The sequence below is a fragment of the Sphaerodactylus townsendi genome, linkage group LG08, assembly GCF_021028975.2.
Source record: "Sphaerodactylus townsendi isolate TG3544 linkage group LG08, MPM_Stown_v2.3, whole genome shotgun sequence".
Classification (NCBI taxonomy): Eukaryota; Metazoa; Chordata; class Lepidosauria; order Squamata; family Sphaerodactylidae; genus Sphaerodactylus; species Sphaerodactylus townsendi.
Genome location: NC_059432.1, coordinates 113,365,888 through 113,391,606, shown reverse-complemented (window position 1 = coordinate 113,391,606; position 25,719 = coordinate 113,365,888). Strand labels below are relative to the sequence as shown.

The 25,719-nt window shown below is 49.4% G+C and overlaps 1 protein-coding gene across 2 annotated transcripts in view; it reads left to right on the top strand.

The window, feature by feature from the left end:
* The window catches only part of TP63 (tumor protein p63), a 124,628-nt gene extending 100,145 nt beyond the window's left edge, over window positions 1-24,483 (top strand). Inside the window, exons 8-12 of one of the 2 annotated variants that reach the window (XM_048506094.1) lie at window positions 874-1,010; window positions 15,319-15,473; window positions 16,520-16,664; window positions 19,035-19,128; window positions 21,973-24,483. In XM_048506094.1, the coding sequence (XP_048362051.1) occupies window positions 874-1,010; window positions 15,319-15,473; window positions 16,520-16,664; window positions 19,035-19,128; window positions 21,973-22,269 (828 nt within the window). In that variant the 3' untranslated portion in view covers window positions 22,270-24,483. The remainder of the gene's footprint in view (window positions 1-873; window positions 1,011-15,318; window positions 15,474-16,519; window positions 16,665-19,034; window positions 19,129-21,972) is intronic. The other variant, XM_048506095.1, reaches the window with a different exon arrangement.
* The last annotated feature ends 1,236 nt before the right edge of the window (window positions 24,484-25,719 follow it).

The window sequence follows — 25,719 nt, the reverse complement described above, 5'->3', positions numbered from 1 at the left end:
CCCCCTGATATGCCTCTGACTAACAGCGTTCTCAAGCAGTGCAGACAGAGGTGGGATCCAGCAGGTTCTCACCAGTTCCCGAGAGTGGGTTACTAATTATTTGTGCGTGCCGAGAGGGGGTTACTAATTGGGTCCGCTTTTCCGTTAGAAATTCCATTAGGTCCAAAAATCATAAAGTCCTGTTATTTCCTATGTGGCTGGTTAGTGAAGGTAGAAAACGGGATCATTCTCCCTGTTGGGCCGTTTTAAAAACATGTTTTAGAAATATGGGAAAGTTCCCTGTTTAAGGAAAGTCTCCTTCTTTTGATTTCTAGAAACAAAATGAAGTATTTGAAAGTATTCAGTATTTGACAGGCAGTCAATTAGAGGAGAAGTCGTTGTTTCTGTTGGCAGTAGACGATAGGACTTGCTCTAATGAGTTTAAAGTATGGACAGAAAGATACCAGCTGGAAATTAGGAACTTTTTTTTTACAGTAAGAGTTTTTTACAGTAACAGAGAAATGATTAATGCCCCGCCCCCAGAATGCCCAGCCACGCCCCCGTCGTGCCCCGCCCAGCCCCATTGGCGCTATGCCACTGTTTGAATCCCACCACCATGGGAACCTGTTACTAAAATTTTTGGATCCCACCACTGAGTGCAGAGTCTTCCAGGGCAGACCACAGATGACAGCCCAAAGGGGGAGAAATTTGCTGCACTTGTAAAGCAAAGCAAAACAAAACAGGGGTTCCCTCATTGCCACCTGCTCCCGATCCTCCTCCAAAGTCCCGTGGCAAGAACCAGGCAAGAGCTGAAATGCAAACCGGCCTTCACAGGGACTTGACTCTTCCTCTTTCTCTTCTCCCCCCCCCCCCCCCCCCCTTCCCTTGGGCCAGGTGCGCGGCCGGGAGACCTACGAAATGCTGCTGAAGATCAAGGAGTCTCTGGAGCTCATGCAATACCTCCCGCAGCACACGATCGAGACCTACCGGCAGCAGCAGCAGCAGCAGCAGCAGCATTTGCTGCAGAAGCAGTGAGTCTGGGTGTGAGCGGGGCCCGTGTGGGGTGGGGCCGGATTGTGCAGGTCAGCTCTGTGCGCACGCATGTCCCTTGCGTTTGTTGCACGGCACGGTCCTCGAGTGTTCGGCTTTTTCAGATTTCCACCAGCTGGATTGTGATGTGCAGCAGTGGCGTAGTGGTTAAGAGCAGGTGCATTCTAATCTGGAGGAAACGGGTTTGATTCCCCGCTCTGCCACTTGAGTTGTGGAGGCTTATCTGGTGAACCGGATTAGCTTGTGCACTCCCACACATGCCACCTGGGTGACCTTGGGCTAGTCACAGTTCTTTGGAGCGCTCTCAGCCCACCTACCTCACAGAGTGTTTGTTGTGAGCGGGGAAGGGCAAGGAGATTGTCAGCCCCTTTGAGTCTCCTTACAGGAGAGAAAGGGGGGATATAAATCCAAACTCTTCTTCTTCTTCTAATTTTTTGACACGTGGAAACGGTCCTTACAAACCCCTGGCCGAAAACAAGTCTTCTTGTGCGGCTCTGGTTCAGTGAGGCCGTGCGAGCGCGTTGTAGGAAGCAGTTTGCGCAGAGGGGTTTGAGCTGCTTTTCCAGTGAAATGTTCAAAACAGGCGCGCTCAAAAGAGGCATTCTTCTTCAGATTATGCACTGGGTGGTTACTTATTTAATTCATGTCTATGGGGTGCTTCAGGCTCACAGACACACACCTCTACGTGGTCCAATTATCATAGGACAGTGGTGGCGAACCTTGGGCACTCCAGATGTTATGGACTACAATTCCCATCAGCCCCTGCCAGCATGGCCAATCAGCCATGCTGGAAGGGGCTGATGGGAATTGTAGTCCATAACATCTGAATAGAATAGAATAGAATAGAATCTTTATTGGCCAAGTGTGATTGGACACACAAGGAATTTGTCTCCGGTGCATATGCTCTCAGTGTACATAAAAGAAAAATACATTTGTCAAGAATCATAAGGTACAGCACTTAATGATTGTCATATAGGTCTAGTAAGCAATCAGGAAACAATCAGTAGTAATGAAAACATAAAATGTACTACTAATATTTCTGGAGTGCCCAAGGTTCGCCACCACAGTCATAGGATCATAGAGTTGGAAGAGACCACCAGGGGCCATCAAGCCCAACCCCCTGCAATGCAGGAACACAAATCAAAACATTCCTGACAGATGGCCAGCTAGTCTCTGTTTATAAACCCCCAAAGAAGGGGAGACCACCACCCTCTGAGGCAGTGAGTTCCACTGTCCAACAGCCCTGATGTTCAGGAAGTTTTTCCTGATGTTTGGGTGGAATCTCTTCTCCTTCACCTCGAACCCATGACTCCTGGTCCTAGTCTCTGGAGCCTCAGTAAACAAACTTGCTCCCTCACCAAGATGACATCCCTTCAAATATCTAAACATGGCTATCATGTCCACCCTTAACCTCACCCTGCCTTAGGAGCAGCAGTGGCGTAGGAGGTTAAGAGCTCGTGTATCTAATCTGGAGGAACCGGGTTTGATTCCCAGCTCTGCCGCCTGAGCTGTGGAGGCTTCTCTGGGGAATTCAGATTAGCCTGTGCACTCCCACACACACCAGCTGGGTGACCTTGGGCTAGTCACAGCTTCTCGGAGCTCTCTCAGCCCCACCTACCTCACAGGGTGTTTGTTGTGAGAGGGGAAGGGCGAGGAGATTGGCAGCCCCTTTGAGTCTCCTGCAGGAGAGAAAGGGGGGGGGGGATATAAATCCAAACTCTTCTTCTTCTTCTTCTTCATCATCATCTTTTGGGTGCTTGTTCCGTCTACAGAAATATTTCTGAACAAATCTCATTTATGTCTTAGGGTCCTTGGACTCTTCCTGTTTCATACCCAAGAGGCAAGGTCAAAATGTTAACAGTGGCAGGTGAATTGTTGGCCTGTCCTTTGAATCTCACCCTTTGGTGGAGTTGTGGGGTGTGTGCCGTTGCTTAGCAACAACCCTCCCAAATGTTGGCGCCCAATCTGGATTTCAACACTGGCGTGACTGCTTGAAATCACTCTTCAATCTGAGTTTGGCAACATTTCAGATTCTCTTATTTCAAATATATTTCATTCTCCCCTTCCTGCCCCCCCCCCCCCCGAAATTCGTCACACCTCCCTCTGAAAAAAAAAGGAAGATCATTCCCGGTTTCTTCCAGTTACATGTGAATCACTGCAAATTACTGATAAGGGTCAGAATTCCCCCTGCAGGGAGGCAGTATGGTATAATGGTTAGGACTGGCCAGACCTGGGTTCCAATCCTCACTCTGCCCTACACTTTTGCTGGATGACTTTGGATCAGTCATTTTCTCTAGGGTCATGGTGGGACTCTTAGGATTTTATGGACTTTCATAATCTCATCAGCATGGCCAATTGGCCATGCTGGCAGGGGCTGATGGGAATTGTAGTCCATAACATCTGGAGTGCCAAAGGTTCGCCACCACTGCTCTAGGGCAATTCTTCCCAACTTGGGGTGTGTGTACCCCCACAGGTATGCACCAGAGCATTTGGGGGCGCACCAAAAAACTACACAATGGGTTTGCTAATATGGGGGTTACAATTTTAGGGAAATGGGTTTGCCAAGGGGCACGTGAGTAGAAAAAAGGTTGGGAGCCGTTTTCTCCAGGAGAGCTGATCTAGGTATTCTGGGGATCAGCTGTAATCTGTTAGGTCTCGAACCTTGAAGCAATAAACAGACTCTGTGTTGTTGATCAGTAGCGTTTATTGATCAGCATCGAAGCACCCAACTGGCGAACCCCCCGATTACTAGCCCCTTTATCCCGGTGTTAGTCCCCCCTCCCTTATTCCCAAGAAATGTGGGAAAATGTGAGTTAGTTTGGAGCTGTGGCGCCACAAGGTCGGCGGCAGATAGAGATGGAGAGCCACCTGGCACCCTGCCCCCACGAGATAATGGAAACAATTCCTGTTCTCATGAGATTGAAGTGTCAGGGGAAAGGCTAGTTATCTACTCGGTGTGTGAAGCCATAAAGTGAAGATCAAGGAAAGAATGTCCCAGAACGGCAGTGGTGACATATAGCAGGCTGGTTGCATATATCTTGTAGCAACTACATTGAGTCAGGAATGCATCTCAATCACCTAGATCAGGGGTAGGGAACCTGCGGCTCTCCAGATGTTCAGGAACTACAATTCCCATCAGCCTCTGTCAGCATGGCAAATTGGCCATGCTGGTAGGGGCTGATGGGAATTGTAGTTCCTGAACATCTGGAGAGCCGCAGGTTCCCTACCCCTGACCTAGATACAATCCCAGGAGATCTTCACGCTTCACCTGAATGGTGGCACACCTGGGGGGGAGGAATGGGCCCACAGAAGCTGTCTCGGGCTGTGTTTGGGCAGACGCTCATGTGTTGGGAGGTTCCCCTGAAGCACAGAGTCTTTTCAAGAAGAAGCGAAAATGTATTGTCGAAGGCTTTCACGGCCGGAATACTTTGTTGTGTGGTTTGAAGAGGTGGGTTGGTGAATTTAAGAAAGATTTTCTGACAGCATCTGTGGCTGGCATCTTCAGAGGATCCTCTGAAGATGCCAGCCACAGATGCAGGCGAAACGTCAGGAGAGGATGCTGCTAGAACACGGCCATACAGCCGGGAAACCACACAGCACCCAAGAAGCGAAAAAAATGTTTCCATAAGCAGAGCTCCGGGGAAGCCGGCAGGGGCCACGATCCCTCCGAGTGCTGACTGAATTGCTTTGTGCTAATTACTGTTTTCTGCCTCCCTGGGCGGCAAAGCTGGCATTTTGAGCTTGCACTTTGAACAAAATCTAAAAGCGACTCCCTGAGTCCTTTGAGTCCCTCCCTCAGCCAGTCAAACTTCTTTTCGCTAACCTCCTTGGAGTTTCTTTTAACAGAAGGAATGTTGCCCAAGACAGCTACGTTTCTGCAAAATTTGGAGTTGGAGGGAGGGGAGGTTTTGCACATGAAAGGACCCTGCAGATTCTTCCTGTTCCCAAAGTCCAAATGAAATAACGTCATAGTTTCTTTGAAACCAGAATGGACCAAAATATCCAGGGGACCTTCATGGATGTTGCTGTACCAGGTTCGAAACTAGGCATGATTCGACCTGTTTGTGGTCAGGACTGGCTTTCCCCCCCTCCAAAACTCTTTGGGGTGGGAATATTATGGGTGAGATGCCTGCATTTCAAGCCCCACGCCCCAATAACTTCAGGGAGCAATGCTTCCAGGTTGCAGGCCTATGGCTTTATAAATGTTTATGGACATTAAGTCTGCCTGGCATTGTGCTAAAATTGTCCTTCTCTCGTCTCCCACTGAAGAATCAGCTACCATGCCACGCAGGGAGGGTTGGGCTGGTCCACAAAATGGTACAGAAGGTCCCCTGGACACGCGATTCTGGTGGTCAGCTGGCTAACAGGAAGGGGGCCGAATACATAGATCACGTTGTAAGCCATGACGCATGATAGTGCATCCCCAAGATAACGTATCCCCAAGAAGGGCCGCTTGGTAGAGGGGTTATTTGTTTGTTTGTTTGTTTGTTTGTTTAATTGTTTTCGATTTATAAACCGCCCCATCCCAAGGGGCTCTGGGCGGTGCACAACATCGATATATACACAATTAAATAGAGGTTCACACAATAGTGACCACACAACAATCAATATAATAACTAAAATCCATTAAAATCTATTAAAACAGCGGTTAACATAACAGCGACAGGCGTCCTATAGCCCAATTCATTAAAATCTCCCCAAAAAAGGAGGAGAGGCCAGACTCCTCTCTGGGAGGGTAACATAGATGGAACCAGAATTAAGATGGTAAATAAGTTCATAAAGCATAAGGGAGGGCACAGTTAGAACTGTGCCAAGTAATAATTTTAGTGGGGTGAACATATATTCCCTGGATAGTACTTCATAAATTCTTGTGCAGCGACGTCGTTTCCTCTAACAACTGATTACCTGGTTCGTAGCAAGTATTTTTGGAAAGTGGGAGGGGCGGGGGGGGGGTTTTCTCCAGCAGAGCTTCTGATTGGCCGTTGCAAATTTGATCGGCTGTGCTTTTAAAACATCGGCCACAAGACTCTTCGCTGTGTGACTGCAGGGAAGCCGAGGCGTTTTTAGACCAGCCCCTCCTCGAGTCGCTTTGCGGGTTGCCGTACACGCTGCATCAGAGTCCTGAAAAGGTTCAAAAAGCCGAGCACCCTTTTACCCGCAGCCCTCCAGATGTTATGGACTACAGTTCCCATCATCCCCTGCCAGCACCATGCTGGCAGGGGATGATGGGAACTGTAGTCCATGACATCTGGAGGGCCACGAGTTTGACACCTATGCATGATGGCCCCCACCAAGATCTTAGTTTTTTTATTCTTCGGTCAGCGTGTTAAGTGTGAATGCGTGCATGCTCCGTGCAAGTTTTAAAAGTGTCCGATTTTCACTGGAATGAATTCTCTGAAACTTCTGATGGCGTTCCCACTGTTGTTTCTTGCAAGTGGCATGCGTTCAGATCTCGCGGGTCGTGCTGCGCAAAGATTGGTCAGCATGTTCTGGGAATGCTTTTTAGTTACGTGTTTTCTGTCATTCAGAAGGTAAGGAAAGAGCATCAGGAGTGGGGAGAGCCAGTGTAGCAAAACAGACCTTCGTTGTTGCGTCCTTTCGGAGCCTCACTTAAGTGCCCTGATTGCTCTTGAGCCAGAACTTTTTTTTACTTGAGGTCTCTACCTGAGAGCCAGCATAGTGTGGTGGCTAGGAGTGGCAGACCCTAATAAGCATAAGCATTTTATTGTCATTGTGCCCGCACAACGAAATGTACAGCAGCATTCCTCGATGCACACAATTTCAGACTCATACCCCGTCCTCACTTTCCCCTTCCTCCACCCATCCCTACACAGCCCCAAACACATCAACACGAAGCCACGGAGTTCAGCATAGCCACAGCTGTAGAGTAGAAGCTGCCTCTAAGCCTCTTTGTCCTAGTTTTGATAGACCTGTATTGTCTGCCGGATGGTCACAGTTCAAAAAGAGAGCGTGCTGGATGAGACGGGCCTCTCGGAATATTTGGGGCTTTCTTTAGGCTTCGGGCATTATAGAGTTCTTCCAAGGAGGGGAGAGGGCAGCCGATCATCCTATGTGCAGTAGTGATCACCCTTTGGAGCGCCTTCCTATCTGCCACTGGGCAACTGGAGAACCATACACAGATGCAGTAGGTGAAGACACTCTATAGCACAGCGGTCAAAGGACACCAGGAGTTTTCCATCCAGTTGTTGTTTCCTTAAAAGTCTCAGATAGTACAGACTTTGCTGGGCCTTCTTAACCATCACGGCAGTCTGTAATCTGGAGAACCAGGTTTGATTCCCCACTCTCTGAACTCTCTCAGTCCCACCTGCCTCACAAGGAGTCTGCTGTGGGGAGAGGAAGGGAAAGGAGTTTGTAACCCACCTTGAGTCTCCTTACAGTTGAGAAAAGGGAGGTATACAAACTCTTCTTCTTCTTCTAGAGATGTCAGGGGTTGAACCGGCGACTTTCTGTATGTAAAGCTCTTCCATTGGGTGCTCTTCCATTGACCTCGCTCCTATTTTGCAATGGTAGGAAACAAAAGGCTACAGTTTATTGCTGACAATAATAAGCCTCCCACTGGAGTGCAAAAAGAGAACTTACTGTACACTATAATTATTTCACATTTCTATTACATTTCAAATAACAAAGCATAAAGTATACACACATGTCACAAATCGGCTATTCGCACAAGAATAAGCGAGTTGGTGCTCTCGGTTGAATGCCGACCTCATAATGAGTCTTCAAGGTTTATTCTGTATGTATAAACAGACAGACAGACAGACAGACAGACAGACAGACAGACAGACAGACAGACAGACAGAAAGAAAGAAAGAAAGAAAGAAAGAAAGAAAGAAAGAAAGAAAGAAAGAAAGAAAGAAAGAAAGAAAGAAAGAAAGAAAGAAAGAAAGAAAGAAAAGCTCATAAGGCAAACCCCATTCCAATGGCAAAATATTTATTCTTGAAAACTGAAAAATAACACAACACCAGCCAAAGGCAAAATGGAGCTTAGTTTTGCAGAGACCATGGGGGAGGTCATTGATCATCCAGCACCTCCGCAGGAGGTGCCCCTGCCTCCCTCTGTCACTCTTCAGCTGGAGATGGTTTGCTTTGGGAGTGCTTTTGACTGGTGTAGTTTTTATTGATTGGCAGTCCTAACGGAAGGTTTCAAACGGAGGTCTTTGTTGCATGGGATTTTTGTTTCTGTTTCTGTAATGGTGGTTTTATTTGCATTGTAAGCTTCCTTGAGGTCCACAAGGTCCACAATTTTTTAAAATAAATAAAAAGAAACAGAAAGATAGAAATAGGATGAATGCCAAAATCTTCCTAAAAGCCCCAGCAGTTACAGAATGACGCACTGAATGGTGCTCTTCTCCCTCCCGCATTACTTTTCATCTGCCTGTTTGTTTCTGCATGGTTTTCTGACTCTCTTTTTTTCCCTCCTGTCAGATACCTTCATGATCACAGCACGTCCCTTTCATGACATGTTTTTCCCCAATTGGACTGGTTGGGGAGGGTGGTCCGGTCTTGCTTTTGCTCTGGTGGCTTCCTGTCAATTTGGAATGCCCACCAAGCCCGCATGCATGGCTTTTCTCTTTTCTTTCTTTCTTTCTTTCTTTCTTTCTTTCTTTCTTTCTTTCTTTCTTTCTTTATTATTATTTATTATTTAATGTGGATAGACCGCCTCTATCCCCCCTAAGGGTTCTGGGCGTAATAACACTATCTTTGTATACAATAAAATAAGGGTCACAATAGTGACCATATTTACTAAAATCCCTTAAAAACCATTAAAAACCATTTAAACAGCGGTCAAACAATAATAATAAGCCTTAACCCAATTCATCAAGACCTCCCCAGAAGGAGGGAGCGGCCGGACTCCTCCCTAAAAAGATAACAAATATACACAAGAATAGAATCATAAAAAAAATAGAGAGCAAAGGAGCAAAACAGAAGAAGGGGGCGCCTTCCTCTGGGAACCTGCCACTGGCCTTGGGGGAGAGTCTTGCGTGCCCTTTCCATTGGAACTCCATCAGAACAGGGACTTCCTTTGAATATTTATATTTTATTTATTTATTTATATTTCAAACTTATAGGCCGCCTCTTCCCCAAGGGGCTCGAGGTGGCTCCCAACATGGCCGAGCCTCGGTTGTGCAAACTCAACAACACAATTTAACACATTTAAAACCAGCAGCAATCACACATAATTTAAAACAGCTTAACAATATAACTGTTCAAACAGTTCAAACAGCTCGGACAATTTAACAGTCTAAACAGTTTAAAACAGCTTAAAACAGTTTAAAACAGGCGCCCAATCCCAAGGCTAAAAGGGAGGAAAAATAAATAATAGAGGGAAAGAAGGAAGGGAGGGAGACAGGCGGGCCCAGATGGAATCAACAGTGGGCCCGACCGAGATGACAAAGGATGGGAAGTGGCAGCCTCGGTTTTAGTTTCAGCTTAGCTTCATCGCACATGGTTCAGCTAGAAAACTCAAGGCCCAGTTTAGACTCCCTTTGCAGACACGCCGGGGCAAGTGCCATGCAGGAGCTTTCGGCTCTGTTGTTAGCCCTCCAGAGGAACTGGTTGGCCCCTGCATGAGACAGGATGCTGGACTAGATGGACCTTCGCTGTCTGAGCAAGCAGGATTCTTCTGATGTTTTGTGAAGGCCTTGGCCGCTGTGCTGGGCTGTTGGCCCTCCAGAGAAACCGGCTGGCCCTTGTGTAAGGCAGGATGCTGGACTAGATGGACCCACACTGGTCTGATCCAGCAGGGCTCTTCTGATGTCCTTAGGAAGACCTCGGCCTCTCTGCCCTGCTGTTGGCCACTGTGCGAGACAGGATACTGGACTAGTGGACCGCAGTTCCGGTCCAACAAGGCTCTTCTGGTGTTCAAGATGTGAGCCAGCAAGCTGAATCCAGCCCTCTGGCTGCTGATGACTGTCAGATGCTTGTGGAAGAAACAGTTTACTGGGATGCATGGAATGGTGACCAGTGGGTTGCCTTTGGTTTGCTACGTAACTGGCTCCCCCTCCCACAGAAAAGCCGCTGAGGTTGGAGCAAAGCTACACTTAGGCCCCTACCGCACATTAGTATTATTATGAGGAGCAGCAGTGGCGTAGGAGGTTAAGAGCTTGTGTATCTAATCTGGAGGAACCGGGTTTGGTTCCCCGCTCTGCCGCCTGAGCTGTGGAGGCTTCTCTGGGGAATTTATTTATTTTATTTATTTATTGTATTTGTATACCGCCCTCCCCGAAGGCTCAGATTAGCCTGTACACTCCCACACACTCCATCTGGGTGACCTTGGGCTAGTCACAGCTTCTCGGAGCTCTCTCAGCCCCATTATTATTATTATTGTTGTTGTTGTTGTTGTTGTTGTTGTTATTATTAATTAGATTTATAGGCCGCCTCACCCCCAAAGGGCTCGAGGCAGCTCACGATACAGCTGTTCCAATAACAGCACATAAAATACATCACTAAAACTAACCACATTAAAACAAATTTCCACAGCAGCAATTTATTAAAATTTAAATGACAAAGTTAAGAGCAAGCAAAATTAAAGACATGCAGAATAATCCACTTTCCCAATTGTTTGCAAGTGGATTTTTGCTCTTCCACACAGTCAAATCCAGCTTCAAAGTGCATCGGAAGTGGATTGGAAGTGCATGCGCAGAAGGGGCCTTGGATTGGAGGCAGAGAGGAAAGGGTGTGGAAACGTGGACTAATACGGGAACGTTGCTCGGTGGAGCATTCGGCCGGAGGCAGGGTGCTCCCCCTCCCCTTCGTGCTGTTGTCTGCTCCAGACCCGCTTAATGATGGCTCTGAACACCGAAATGAGCACCTTCCTCGCTTTGATGCTGACTTCTGCAGAGGACTTCTTAGAACAGGAGGCCAGCCTGAGGGGGATAGCTCCTAGTGGTTGGAATTTGGCCAAGGGCTTCCGTTGATGATGAGCCTTAAGAACATAAGAACGAGCCTGCTGGATCAGACCAGAGTCCATCTAGTCCAGCACTCTGCTACTCGCAATGGCCCACCAGGTGCCTTGGGAGCCTCACCCGCAGGAGGTGGAAAGCAAGTGCCTCTGCTGCTGCTGTTGCTCCTTGAGCACCTGGTCTGCTAAGGCACTTTGTAATCTTCTTGCTCGCGCTCCTCCCCAAAGGCCCAGGTGATGCAAAGAGCCACTTCAATAGAGGAGTGCCGCAAACGTGATCTTGCCAGCTATGGGTCTGACTGTGAATTAGAGACATGGGAGATGGGACACCAGTTCGGCAAGGTCAATTCCCTCCATCCCCCCCGCCGCGTCCCCCCGCCTCAGAGGGTTTGTCCTGCCCTTCCTGTGATCATGAAGGTATTTCCCCCTCCCCTCAACCGCCTGCCCCAGCTCATGGCCCTTCACCTTCTTTTCCTCCCTTCCTCGGCTTCCTTCTTCTGCAGTCTCTCCTTCGCTTCAGGAGTTTGACCTTTGCCCCGAACGAATCCTGTTCCCTGCACCCTCCGGAACGACCCGCTGTTCGCCGCCTGAACTGAATCGACCTGTTCGATCCGAAGATCAATCCATTAACCAAACCTTGTTGATCCGAAATCTATCGACGTTCTCCGTTAACTGAAACGATCGGTTCTTAATCCTTATTGGTTTATAAAATATTTTAGCCCACGAAACCTTCACGAATTGTTCACTAAAATATTAACCTGTTTGACCTTTGTCCGTAACGAATTTAATCGACCCAAAACCAGATCCAATCTGATATCCCCACAAAACCCGTTATCCAGAAATTTATTTCACGTCGAACCTGTTTAATCATCCTTATCCACGTAATTATTCAATCCACATTGAAAATTTATTAAAATCCACAAAAGCGGATGTTCAGCCAGCATTAATTTACGGAAATTGCTTTTAATAACTTATTTACCCTTTACTGTTTCTTTGTTTCGAATTTGATATTTGCGACTTTAATATCGGTGACCTTTCGAAATGTTCTTTTGAACGAAATTCTCTTTCAGACTGTTTTTCAATAACGATGAAAGATATTCGCTTTAACGCGTCTCTGCCCGACTTGTCTCTTTGTTCATTCACCTTAATTTATCTGTCTGCCCGCTGGAGTCCCTTTACCTTTCGATATCTGATCGGTTAGATGTTGATCTGAATTAGGGTATTCTGAAGTCATTAAAGGATCGGAACCAGCCCGAGTTTATGACGGATTTATGATCCATTGCCGACCTCTACCTTTATATTGAGTTTACTTCAGGACGGTTGTCATGTTCTCCTTCAATCCCTTCATTCTAATTTCCTTTAAGGATGGTTCCTTTTTTTTTTCCTTCCTTCCTTCCTTCCTTCCTTTTCCTTCCTTTTCCTTCGCCCATTTCCTTCCTTTTCCGACCTTTCCTTTTTCCTTCTTTCCCTTCCTTCCTTCCTTTTCCTTCCTCTTCCTTCCTTCCTTCCTTCCTTCCTTCCTTCCTTCCTTCCGCCCGGACTCTTTCTTCCTTCCCCTTCCCTTCCTCCCTTTCCTCCCGGACCTTCCTTCCTTCCTCCCTCCCTCCCTCTTCCTTCCTTCCTCCTCCCTTCCCCTCCCGACCTCCTTTTCCCTCCCTCCCCTTCCTCCCCTCCCTTTTCCCTCCCTCTTTCCTCCTTTCTCCCTCCCCTTCTTGTCGCATCCAAAAGATCCACATTCCTCCGAAAAATTCTCGTTCTTGTCTCTTCACACCCCTTCACCTTTACCTTCACCATTTTGTTCTCGCCGTTTCTCCTTATCCCCTGAAAGCATCCCCTGAAAAACCTTTACCTTCAACCTCGGAAGACCGGAGGAACCAGTGGATCACAGCACCATCCCTTTCCCTTCGACGCTGGGGGGAAAATTCAAGCCTTGCCCATCTTACAGAACCGTGGGGCTTCTGGAATCTGCAGCGTGACTGCAGGATCGGGGAAAACCTGTGTGCAACCGGAAACGTGCCCCGAGGGAAAAGTGCAGTCACTGCAGAGTGGACCACGCATGCATAGTGGGTCTTAATCAGTGGTGGGATCCAAACATTTTAATAACAGGTTCCGATGGTGGTGGGATTCAAACAGTGGTGCTGCCGCACACACGCACCTCCAGTCCCTATTGAGCAGGGAGGTTGCTTTAGTAACCCCTTCTCGGCACTCATCTTAGCAAGCCTTTTTTGGCATAGACAACAGTACAACAATAATTTAAAAATGGATTAAAAAGCATATACCATACAGGAAATAACAGCTAGGTCAAGGAAATCTACTGGCGCTTGGTAATCAGGAGAGTCTGCTACTATCATACAGAGAGAAGGATCAGGGATTGTCCAACAAGCAGTGTAATTCCACTAACCGGGAGATGGGGTAAAGGAGTAAGATTCACATACCCTGATCTGGATTTCGGAATCCGGAGACAGTGTGGTAATTGGTGGGCTAGAGATTCAACTGAGCCATCGCTAGCACGGGCACAAATCTTTTGCCTTTTCTTGCTTATTGAATCTGCCATGTAACAAGGCAGAAGGCATAACATTAAACCTGGCGAGCATTATGGCTTCTCGGCACTCAGAAAAAATTAGTAGCCACTTCTAGAGAAGTGATAACTGGTTAGATCCCACCTCTGGTCTTAATCATGGCTGAAGGGATGTTAAGCTGTCCTTAATGCACCCTGCCCCACACTGGGGCAGAGGGGCGTGTTCTGGCTGCCACATGCCAGCCGCTGCTTGACGCAAGTGGATATCAGTCCTGCCCCTTCTGTGGGCCAGACGTTGCCAGAGTGTCGTCTCCCTGCCTCTGTTTCCCACAGGGAAAGCCGAAGATGTTGGATCTGAGTGAAACAGAGATTGTGAAACTCTGCTAATTACTAGCGCTGTAAAAATAGTATCTGATTCACTCAAGGTGGTGTTGATGTTCGTGATATTTTGGGGCAGAGAGCCAGCGTGGTGCGGTGGCTAAGAGGGTGGACTCTAATCTGGAGAGCCGGGTTCGATCCCTCCCTCCTCCACACGCATGGTGGACTCTTATCTGCCGAACTGGATTTGTTTTCCCACTCCTACACATGAAGCCTGCCGGGTGATCTTGGGCCAGTCACGGTTCTCTCCAAACTTCTCTAGCCCCAGCCTTCGCCTCTCAGCAAAGCAGTCTGTTGTGGGAGGGGAATTTGTCAGACCTTTGGAGACTCCTACAGTTGAGTAGGCAGGTTCCTGTAAAACCAACTCTCGGAAAAGGAGCGCTGGAACTGTAGTCTCAGAGTGGGTATAGTGGCGGTATAAGTGTGTCAGGGGGTGGGGAGACCTGGGTGGGACTCCCTGGCTAACCTTGGGCTCTCTTCCCCTGGCCTACCTCGCAGGACTGTTTGCAGAATCTTGTGCACTGTCCTGAGGACAGGATAAAAATGTGCTTGCTAGATGGATCTTCCCCTCTCTCTTATATTTTATTCATTTTTCCATTCCTACCCCGCCCTTTCCTAATCAAGCTGTTCCCAATTGAAATATAGCCAAGCCTTTTCACCATAATGATGATCAATCCAGCACAAGCTCCTATTGGTCCACACCAGTGTCTCCCTTTCTAGTAGAGCCGTCTGAGCTGTGGAGGCTTATCTGGGGAATTCAGATTAGCCTGTACACTCCCACACACGCCAGCTGGGTGACCTTGGGCTGGGTCACAGCTCGGGAGTTCTCTCAGTTCCCAACCCACCTCACAGGGTGTTTGTTGTGAGGGGGGAAGGGCAAGGAGATTGTCAGCCCCTTTGAGTCTCCTGCAGGAGAGAAAAGGGGGATATAAATCCAAACTCTTCTTCTTCTTCTTCTTCTAGATACATAAGAACATAAGAACGAGCCTGCTGGCTCAGACCAGAGTCCATCTTAGTCTGGCACTTCTTGCTATTTCTGCAGTGGCCCACCAGGTACCTTTGGGAGCTCACGTGCAGGAGGTGAAAGCAATGGCCTTAAGAACATAAGAAAGAGCCTGCTGGCTCAGACCAGAGTCCATCTAGTCCAGCTCTCTGCTACTCACAGTGGCCCACCAGGTGTCTTTGGGAGCTCACCTGCAGGAGGTGAAAGCAATGGCCTTAAGAACATAAGAAAGAGCCTGCTGGCTCAGACCAGAGTCCATCTAGTCCAGCTCTCTGCTACTCGCAGTGGCCCACCAGGTGCTTTTGGGAGCTCACAGGCAGGATGTGAAAGCAATGGCCTTCTGCGGCTGCTGCTGCTCCCGAGCACCTGGTCTGCTCAGGCATCAAGGAGGATCAAGATTGGGAGCCATAAATCGACTTCTCCTCCATAAATCTGTCCAACGCTTGACCTGTCTCTCGTGTTTTTTAGGAGCTCCATCCAGTCGCAGTCTTCGTATGGGTCCGCCTCCCCTCCGCTCAGCAAAATGAACAGTATGAACAAGCTGCCGTCGGTTAGTCAGCTCATCAACCCACAGCAGCGCAACGCCCTGACGCCCACGTCCATCCCAGACAGCATGGCCAACAGTAAGAGACACATCTTTCTGCTTTCCCCCGGGGGCCTGGAGAAGTTACGGGCACACAGGCATTTTAATCTGTTTTGGTAACCGCTGGCAACATCTGGCTGTGGTGGACTGGAAAGGTTTCACAAGTATTGGACCCTGGAGATAATTGGGGGGGAGCATGTTCGTCTACAGTAGAGCAGGAGATTTGAATCCATTAGCACAGGCGTCTGCAACCTGCGGCTCTCCAGATGTTCATGGACTACAAATCCCATCAGCCCTTCCAGCATGGCTAATTGGCCATGCTGGCAAGGGCTGATGGGATTTGTAGTCCATGAACATCTGGAGAGCCGCAGGTTGCAGACCCCTGCTTTAGCACCTGAGCTCACATGCAGGAGGAGCTCACATGTTCATGGACTACAAATCCCATCAGCCCTTCCAGCATGGCTAATTGGCCATGCTGGCAGGGGCTGATTGGATTTGTAGTCCATGAACATCTGGAGAGCCGCAGGTTGCAGACCCCTGCATTAGCACCTGAGCTACCAACAAGATTATTGGAAGATAAGCTTTCCAGAGTTGGAGCTCCCTGTCCAAGAGAGGCATCTGCTAAGAAGACTCTCAAAGGTCATTTCCGCACGGCAAAAAAAAAACACCAGGGTTTTTTTTAACCTGGGTCTATTTTATCACAGTCTCTCCCTCTGCACGGCTGCCCGTTTCTTTCCAGGAGCCGAGTTAGGACCGGGAGGAAATACTCCAGTTTGTTCCGCACGAGGCCAGGTCTTTTGTGTTTACACTGCAAGCGAATTTTAGAAAAAGGAATTTCACACCTCGTTACAATGCTAATTTGAACAAATTTGGCTGTGTCCATTTGCCTGTCTGTAACTTTCCTCTGTCTGCTGATCTTCTGGTTAACAACTCATCCTAAACACCAGTGCTTCATGCACTGCGCGATTGGGACCCTCTTGAGAATGCCGGGATGAGAAAAGGCCCTATCGTCATATTGGCCTTTGGTTTCTTTGAGGCCGCTGACTCTCCACTCTGACTTCTCTCCCTCCTCCTCCTCGCCTGCAGTCCCGATGATGGGAGCCCACATGGCCATGGCGGGGGACATGAACGGACTCAGCCCGACGCAGACGCTGCCCCCCTCCCTCTCCATGCCCTCCACGTCCCACTGCACTCCGCCTCCCCCCTACCCAACAGACTGCAGTATTGTCAGGTGAGTGCGCCACGGCCGCGCCCTTCCACTTCTAAGGGGGTCTGGATCAAGGTCGTGTTGTGCCTTCGGTTTGGGCTCTGCGTCCTCCAAGTAGAACGTTGCAGGCCCTGTCGGAGCAACCTCGGTGGGCTTGCGGAGTGTCCTTTGCTCCCCCCCCCCCCCACACACACACACCCTCTTGCAGCTATGGCTGGTGTTGCCAACTCTGCATTTACTGTGCATTGTGTCGGCACTTTCTAAAAGCTGGCTCCGGGCAAGCCAGGGTTAATACTTGGGGTGGGGTGGGGGTCGTGTGTGGAGAGCTCGATGCCAATCCGGTGGTGGTTTCCCCATCCTGGTAATTTTAGGCTGCTTGTGTACCTGGACTCTGCAGTAGCCGAGGAACCTTCGTAAGTCATGTTTGATCCATCCAGTCCTCCCTTATAGAGCAGCGATGGCGAACCTTTTCGAGACCGAGTGCCCAAATTGCAACCCAACACCCACTTATTTATCGCAAAGTGCCAATACGCCAATTTAACCTGAATACTGAGGTTTTGGTTTAGAAAAAACGGTCGGCTCCAAGGTGCGCGTTACTCAGGAGTAAGTTTGGTGAAGCAACTGTGCAACTTTTCCAATGGGTGAATCACGACCCTAGGAGGGTTTACTCAGAAGCAAGCCCCATTGCCAGCAACCGAGCTTACTCCCATGTAAAGGATTGTGCCCAGGCTAGCTTAGATGTATGTGTGTGTGTGGGGGGGGTGATTTTCCATCCCACCCCCACATGATAAACTCTGTGCGCGTGTGCCCACAGAAAGGGCTCTGAGTGCCACCTCTGGCACCCGTGCCGTAGGTTCGCCATCACTGTTATAGAGGAACTTCTTATGTAGATCTGTGGTGTTTATAAGCAATCTCATGGATTGACTACTCTCACATACTGTAAAGGGGCAGCCCTTGAAGACTGCTCAGATCCCAGTGTTCTGCTCAAGTGGAAGGCTGAGAGATGAGAGCCCAGTCTGGTAGTTCAGGATCTACCTGTTGGCATCTGGGTTCTGCTATGGTAGCCTTTGCAACCTTTCCCTACGTACCTTGGCGACTGTGAGCCCCCCTCATTTGCTTGCCCTGAGGCGTCAGGCTCTGATCTGCATCTCTTTGTGATGCACAGGGAAAGCACGGGTTGCAGGCGACAGCCCTCGGAGAGAGCTGAGCTGTGAAACGATATTCTTTGTTGCGATCAGGAGCTGGGTGCTTCTTCCGTGTCTCTTTCTCCCTTTTTATATTTCTGCTTTGCTCCTTTGGAAATCGGGTGCCCGCCATGTTCTGTGGCACCATCCCTATTCACTCCCCAGCCGCAGCAACGCCTGGCCACAGCAAAGGGCCTCCGTGGAAGCAAAACCGGGGTTTGAGCCGTTCAGCCAAACTTTGGTTTCCCAAACTAAGCCATATGCCTGATCTAAGGTTTTTCTCTCTGGCGTGTTGTGGCGTCTCCGGGCTGTACGGCCGTGTTCCAGTAGCATTTTCTCCTGACTTTTCGCCTGCATCTGCGGCTGGCATCTTCGGAGGATCCTCTGAAGGTGCCAGCCACAGATGCAGGCGAAAGGTCAGGAGAAAATGCTACTGGAACACAACACCCCAGTGATTCTGGCCGTGAAAGCCTTTGAAAGTCCGTTTCTCTCTCTCTCTCTCTCTCTTTCTCTGACTGTGGAATCCCTTTCTTCTGGAAGCCATCCAGTTGGCTGTTTGATGGTTTGTTTGTTTTGGGGGGGGGGGGGCTGAGGAGGTGACCTTTGTAATCAGGCTGGATTCCCACACTTGCAAGGCCTGGATTCTTTGGGGACCCTCAGCAATAGCAGCGTCTGGTGCTAAATGATTTCAGTAAATAGCCCGCCAAGACTGGGGTGCCGTTTCGTGAGGCGGCGAAGCAAGGAAAAGTGTCCCACCCCGTTCTCGTAATGCCATTCACACAACTTATTTTTATACATGACACATCCTTTCAGTAGAGCCCTCTGTCACGGAGCAAGGCGGATGTTTCCACCAGTGCGTAACTGGCAGGACGGAATTTCCCCGTGCCTGACCCAACTCCGGAGCGGAGGCGTTCCAGACCTTCTTTTCCGCACGAATAAACAGCTTAGATGATAACTTTCTATATCTCTCTGGTGCAGCATCCGCTGTTACGTCACAGAGGAGCCACAGATGGGACCAGAAAAGGGGGCATCGGTCCACCCCGTTCCCCCACCCCCAGCCTATTGCGTCGCGGAGCGCCTGGTGTGGTTCTTGCCGTGTTTGGGCTGTTGCAATCTGGGTGACCTTCTTTCTTTCTCTCTCTTCCTTCCTCTGCCCTTCTTCTTCTTCCTCCTCCTCCTCCTCCTCCTCCTCCTCCTCCTCCTCCTGCAGTTTCTTAGCACGGCTGGGCTGCTCGTCCTGCGTGGATTATTTCACGGCGCAAGGTTTGACCACCATCTATCAGATTGAACACTACTCCATGGATGTAAGTACCCCCGCTCGACCTTTCGCTTCCCGGGGAAACGGCGGACCCCCCACCCCGCGCTCTGAGCTGAACGGCTTGCAAAGGCGGCTTCTGGCTTCACGGCAAACGGCACGCTGACATTGTGGCCGTGCGCAGCGATGCCCTAGTGCCGTGGTGGCGAACCTTTGGCACTCCAGATGTAATGGACTACAATTCCCATCAGCCCCTGCCAGCATGGCCAATTGATGGGAATTGTAGTCCATAACATCTGGAGTGCCAAAGGTTCGCCACCACGGCCCTAGTGGGTTCTTCTCCGTTGCACAGTCTCCAAGAATTGCTGACCCATTTCCCGGTGCCGAGTGTTTTTAAAAAGTAAACAAGCACCGGGTGGGACTTCTGCCCTGCAAAGATTCTAATTGGCCATTGGAATTTGATTGGCAGTGCAGATTTTTTTTAAAAAAAACAGTTGCTTCGGCAGCAGCTGCCTCCACGGCACGGCACAAGGTGAGCTGCGGCAGCCGTTTTGTGGCTCGCTCCACTTCTTGCAGAAGCTGTCCTCATAGCCGTGCCCGCCAGGCTGTGTCCGATTCCAAGCTAAAAATGTTGGGATGACAAAATATCGCCGGAACAGCAGTCGGCAGGGGAACATTGTGGCCCTCCCTCCGTCCCGATCCAGTTCCAAATCCCAACAGTGCTGTGCAATGGAGAAATCTCTCTGGGGGGCTCCGTTGCCCCTGCCCACAACGTGCCCCTTCGGGGGAGGTGCTGTTGAAGCTGCCCGCTGTCCCTTTTCGTCTCCCATCTTATGGCTCTGGGGCTTCTCTGGGCTGCCAGCTGGTGCCTTGGCCGGATGCCGGATGCTGCTATGAAATTGTAGGGGCTTTGGGGGTCCTGCTCCATCCCTTTTCCCCTCTGTGCCCTCCACTTCCGGACTGTCTGCTTTGCTGTGCCTTTGCCTGGGGGCTGTGGGTTCAGGCCTTAACCTACGGGGCCCCACGCATTTTCTTTCTGATCCTGGCTTTTGGGGTCCTTTGGCTGTTCTGGAAGCAAATCGCGCCAAGTCAGAACAGGGTTCTTGAGTTCAAGGAAAAAGTCCTTTGTGGATCCCCCTCTCCCCCACACGTACACACACCCCCATCCAAAGAATCATCACAAACCCTGGAGAGATTTCTGCAGATCGTCTGCCCAAGTTAGAGCTCTCCAGTGAGTCCCCAGGTGGGGGGGTGGATCTGCTTAATTTGGGCAAGAACATTAGAGACGAACTAGCTGACCTCGTGCATGTATTTGCTTTATCTCCCCTTTCTCCCTAATGATTCCGCCCTAATGAAGCTTACTTTATCCTCCTCTTCTCCATTTTATCCTCACAGCAACCCTGTGAGGTGGGTTAGGCTGAGAGTGCGTGACTGGCCCAAGGCCTCCGAGCAAACTTCCGCTGCAGAGTAGGGATTCAAAGCTGGGTTTCCCAGGTCCTAGTCTGAAGCACAGCCCCCAACTGGGTGCCATGCTATAGCGCTGTGGTGGCGAACCTTTGGCACTCCAGATGTTATGGACTACAATTCCCATCAGCCCCTGCCAGCATGGCCAATTGGTCCATGTCACCCTCCAGGTGAGACTTAGAGATTCCCCAGATTGGCCATGCTGGCAGGGGCTGATGGGAATTGCAGTCCATAACATCTGGAGTGCCAAAGGTTCGCCACCACTGCGTATAGCGCTTGCAAAAGACCCGGTTCTAGAAACTCCCAAACCCTCCAGGTGGCGATTGCCCCGCAGAAAACATTCCAACAGACCCACTTTTCTGGACCAGCAATGTAGACCCTCCCAATGGGTTAGGCCCACGCTTTGGCCATGTGGCAAATGTCAGCACACACCGGAAAGGCCCCGCAGAAGTCAGACAGGACCAAAAGGCCGTGCCCGTACACGGACGATTTCGCCAGAGCGTCGCTGCCTCCCTCATCCATCCTACCGCTGACCAGAGCACCCGGTGCTTTCTCTGAGTTGTCCCTCCATGAGGTGGGCGACTCTACCTCTGGCGAATCCCAAGGACTAGGAATAGAATCTCAGGACTGAAAATGTATGTGGATTTTCCAAATGAACTTGCCCTAACCATTGCAGGGTGATTTGGAGGATCTTGTGCGCTGCCCTGAGGAAGAGCAGGATTAAAAAACGTGCTTGATCTGTAGAGCTCCCCCTCCCTCTTTTACTTTTTTTTTTCAATTTCCACCCCACCCTTTCTTGATCAGGGTGCTCTCAATTGAAACATAGCCAGGCCACTTAATCATAATGACGAACAATTGTAATGATGATCAATCCAGTGCGAGCTCCTATTGGTCCATACCAGTGTCTCCCTTTCTAGTAGATGCTTGATCTGTCTCTGTTTCTATCCTGAACTAGAGCTGTCACCCTCCAGGTGAGACTTAGAGATTCCCCAGAATTATAGCTGTTCTCCAGACAACAAAGAGGGCTTCCCCTAGAGCAGTGGTTTTCAACCTGGGGCATACGTACCCCAGGGTACACATAAGAGAATTTGGGGGGGGGGGGGCGGTTAAAGGAAAAAAAATACCTAATGGGTTTGCTAACATGTGGGTACAATTTTAGGGAAAGGGGTTGCCAAGGGGTATGCAGGTGAACCACTGCCGTAGAGAAAGTGGCTAGTGCATAGCGTGCATAGCATTATATTCCTGCCGAGTCACTGTCCCCTCCTCAAACCGTCCCCTCTTTTCAGCTCCAGATCTGCAGGGATTTCCTAGCCCGGAAGTGAACAGAATTTCACTGTTGCTGAAATACCCTCTGTTGGCCATTTATCAATAGATTCTGTCTCTTGTTTGTTCCTTTCTGGGCTGACCTGTCTTTTCTGGAACATTCCAGGATCTGGTGAGCCTCAAAATCCCGGAGCAGTTCCGCCACGCCATTTGGAAAGGCATCCTGGACCACCGGCAGCTCCACGACTTCTCCTCCCCGCCCCACCTCCTGCGCACGCCCAGCGGCACCTCCACCCTCAGCGTGGGCTCCAACGAGACCCGTGGGGAGCGGGTCATTGACGCCGTGCGCTTCACGCTTCGCCAGACCATCTCCTTCCCGCCCCGCGACGAGTGGGGGGATTTCAACTTCGACTTGGACGCCCGTCGTAACAAGCAGCAGCGGATCAAGGAGGAAGGAGAGTGAAGGGGGAGTGCCGTGTGGTCCCACCCGCCCCCCTCGTCCATCCTGATGGATCTCTTGCTTGTGCCTGCCTGACTTAGTTGCCTTTGGGGGTGGGAGAAGGGAAGATTCTCCTAATTGACCAGCGCTTAGCTGACCCTGCAGTTGTGGCCCGCCTGGGGCTTGGCGTCTTCTGCTTGTTAGCTGACCCCACAGTTGTGGCCCTCCTGGGGCTTGGCGTCTTCTGCTTCGTAGCTGACCCCTCAGTTGCGGCCCGCCTGGGGCTTGGCGTCTTCTACTTCTTAGCTGACCCCGCAGTTGCGGCCCGCCTGGGGCTTGGCGTCTTCTACTTCTTAGCTGACCCCGCAGTTGCGGCCCGCCTGGGGCTTGGCGTCTTCTGCTTCTTAGCTGACCCCGCAGTTGCGGCCCGCCTGGGGCTTGGCGTCTTTGGCTTCTTAGCTGAACCCGCAGTTGCAGCCCGCCTGGGGCTTGGCGTCTTCTGCTTCTTAGCTGACCCCGCAATTGTGGCCCGGCTGGGGCTTGGCGTCCCCTGCTTCACCTCCAAAGTTGGGTCTCCTAACCAGCCATTGCTTTTGTTAGAGGGTAAAAGGGGGTAGTTTTTTCTGCCTTCTGTCCAGTCAAAGCAGGGGAGTTGTTTTTCAGCACCTGAGAAAGATGGGACCATAAAAAGCCTTTGATATGCTTTGAAAATCCCGGCACTTAATTTCTTATGCTTCCGCCAAACAGGTGCACCTCCACATGCCCACACGTTCAGCGCTAGGCGGCTTGCCTGGGGCGCACATGACTTCTTTCTGCACGGCCCCATGTTTGCGACCGGGTGAAACGTCTCGTGTGAAAGACGTTTGCCCGGATTCCTTTCCTAATGTACGTTTCCCAGTTCGAGGTTGTTCAAGGCAGTTCGTGGGGCTGCCGCTTTTCTGGTTTTGTAAGGTTAGCATGTTGCCAAGTTGAACACTGAGCATTTTGCCAAACAGTGTAGGGGAACGTGATGCCCCACAGTTCATTTGGCAGCCATGTGCCACGAATGGGGCATTTCTGATCAAACGGTTGTGGGGCAATGCTGAAGCACACCCCCTGCCCGTGGCGGTGGAGAGTAAATGGCCATACAGAGTTAAATTTTCTTTTCTCCTTGGATGGTTGGTAATGAAGGCAAGTCCCCAGAATTTTAGATCCATGTTCAAAAACAGGGTGCTGGTTTTCATTTTGAGTTCCTCTTCCTCCTGAGTCAGTGAGAGCCCCTGAACCAAAGATGGTTCAGTGTTTGCCCCATTTCTGCAAAAATATTGTCACTTAAGAGGACTACCCCAGGAGGTAGTTTGTGGACAAGCAGATTGGCTCCATTGGCCCTCTGGACCTATCCAGTGTTTCGCACTTTGCAGGATATTTCAGTCTCACAAGCAGTTCAGAGTGGTGGCCCCCACGTTGATTTTCACTGACTTGGGGGTCCCTGCCGTGGCTCTCTTCCCCCTGCTAGAGTTTCACAAATTATCTTTCCATATCTGTCCGCTCACAGAATGGCGTCAGAATCAACTCCATAAACATCCAGGTGTGTGTGTGTTTGTGTATATATTGTTCAGCTTGTACTGCCAACTTCCTAAGTAGCACATGCCCACGACCATAGCAGCAAATCTCTACTTTGCCCCCTCCCCCAAAAAACCCTTTCCACCCCCCCATGTTTACTTCCCAATAGACACTGCCGTTCCTGCCTTCCTGCACCTGTTTGCAATTGAAATGAGAGATACTTTTGATCCCTTGTAAAGTTTGTAAGTAAATAATTGTTTTGTTGTATGCGATTTTTTTTTATATTTCCCTGTAACAATCATTACTGATCTCTTTTTTTATTATTTTGGAGGGGGGGATATTGGGCCTTTCAGAACCACAGTTTTGTATTTTGTATTTGTTTTTTTAATTTTTTTGTAAGGGAAAGGCTGTCTGTATTCTGTCTTGCAAAATGCTCGTGATCCTGTCAATGCGGGTGTCTGCATGAGTGAGGTTTGGAGGGGAGGGGGTGTGTGTTTGCGAACACCCCGCTCTTTGGGGGGAGGGGGAAAGGGGAGGGGTCACTTCAAGGCAAGAGTCCTAGATTTCAAAGCAATTTCATTTGTTCAGTGCAAGTGGCAGACACCCGCAGGTTATTTGTTACTTGTGACAAGTATTAATTTGATTATTAAGAAACACTCTGTCAATGCCAATGTAAATAAAAGCCAAATTCTGAAATCGGCGTTAGATATGTCTGGAGTTTTGGGAACTCGGGGGGGTCTGGAAGCTACAGTTTAACCCTTGTGGTGCTGTAAGGATTTAGAAGAAGAGTTTTGGAATTATACCCTGCCTTTCCCTCCTGTAAGGTGTCTCAAGGTGGCTTACAAACCCCTTTTCCCTTCCTCTCCCCACAACAGACACCACAATCACAATCACAATAGACCTTTATTGGCATAAGCGATACAAACGTGAATATAAACTGTTATTAAGTTTATATTGTACATGCCGTCTATGAGTAGTTTTACATTCTAAAATCACACTTCATTTATAAAAAATATAACACAGATTAAAAAAATTTGACCATTCCATTGTACACGGAATTGTGAACAGATATAGTACAACTACACTTAAAAGGCAGGATTAAGATATTTCTAGCCATTCGTTATTAAGAACATAAGAACATAAGAACTAGCCTGCTGGATCAGACCAGAGTCCATCTAGTCCAGCATTCTGCTACTCGCAGTGGCCCACCAGGTGCCTTTGGGAGCTCACATGCAGGATGTGAAAGCAATGGCCTTCTGCTGCTGCTGCTCCTGAGCACCTGGTCTGTTAAGGCATTTGCAATCTGAGATCAAGGAGGATCAAGATTGGTAGCCATAGATTGACTTCTCCTCCATAAATCTGTCCAAGCCCTTTTAAAGCCATCCAGGTTAGTGGCCATCACCACCTCTCCTGTGGCAGCATATTCCTTAAACACCAATCACACGTTGCGTGAAGAAGTGTTTCCTTTATTAGTCCTAATTCTTCCCCCAGCATTTTCAATGAATGCCCCCCTGCTCCTCGTGATAGAGAAAGAGAGAAAATTTCTCTGTCAACATTTTCACCCTATACACTTTGCAGGACTTCAATCATATCCCCCCCTCAGACGCCTCCTCTCCAAACTAAAGAGTCCCAAACGCTGCAGCCTCCTCATAAGGAAGGTGCTCCAACTTCAATCATCTGGTTCTTCTCTGCACTTTTTTTTTTCTATCTCTCTTTCTGATATCCTTTTGAGATGTGGCTTACTCCAGAACGAACACAGCATCTTTTAAGTGCGAATGCATTCACGGCTTTATATATATATAAGGGCACACAATCTTTGCAGTTTTATTCTCACCTTTCCTAATTATCCCCAGCATAGAGTTTGCCTTTTTCACTCACAAGGCATTGAGTTGACATTCCCATGGAACTATCAACTAAGACGCTTCAAATCCC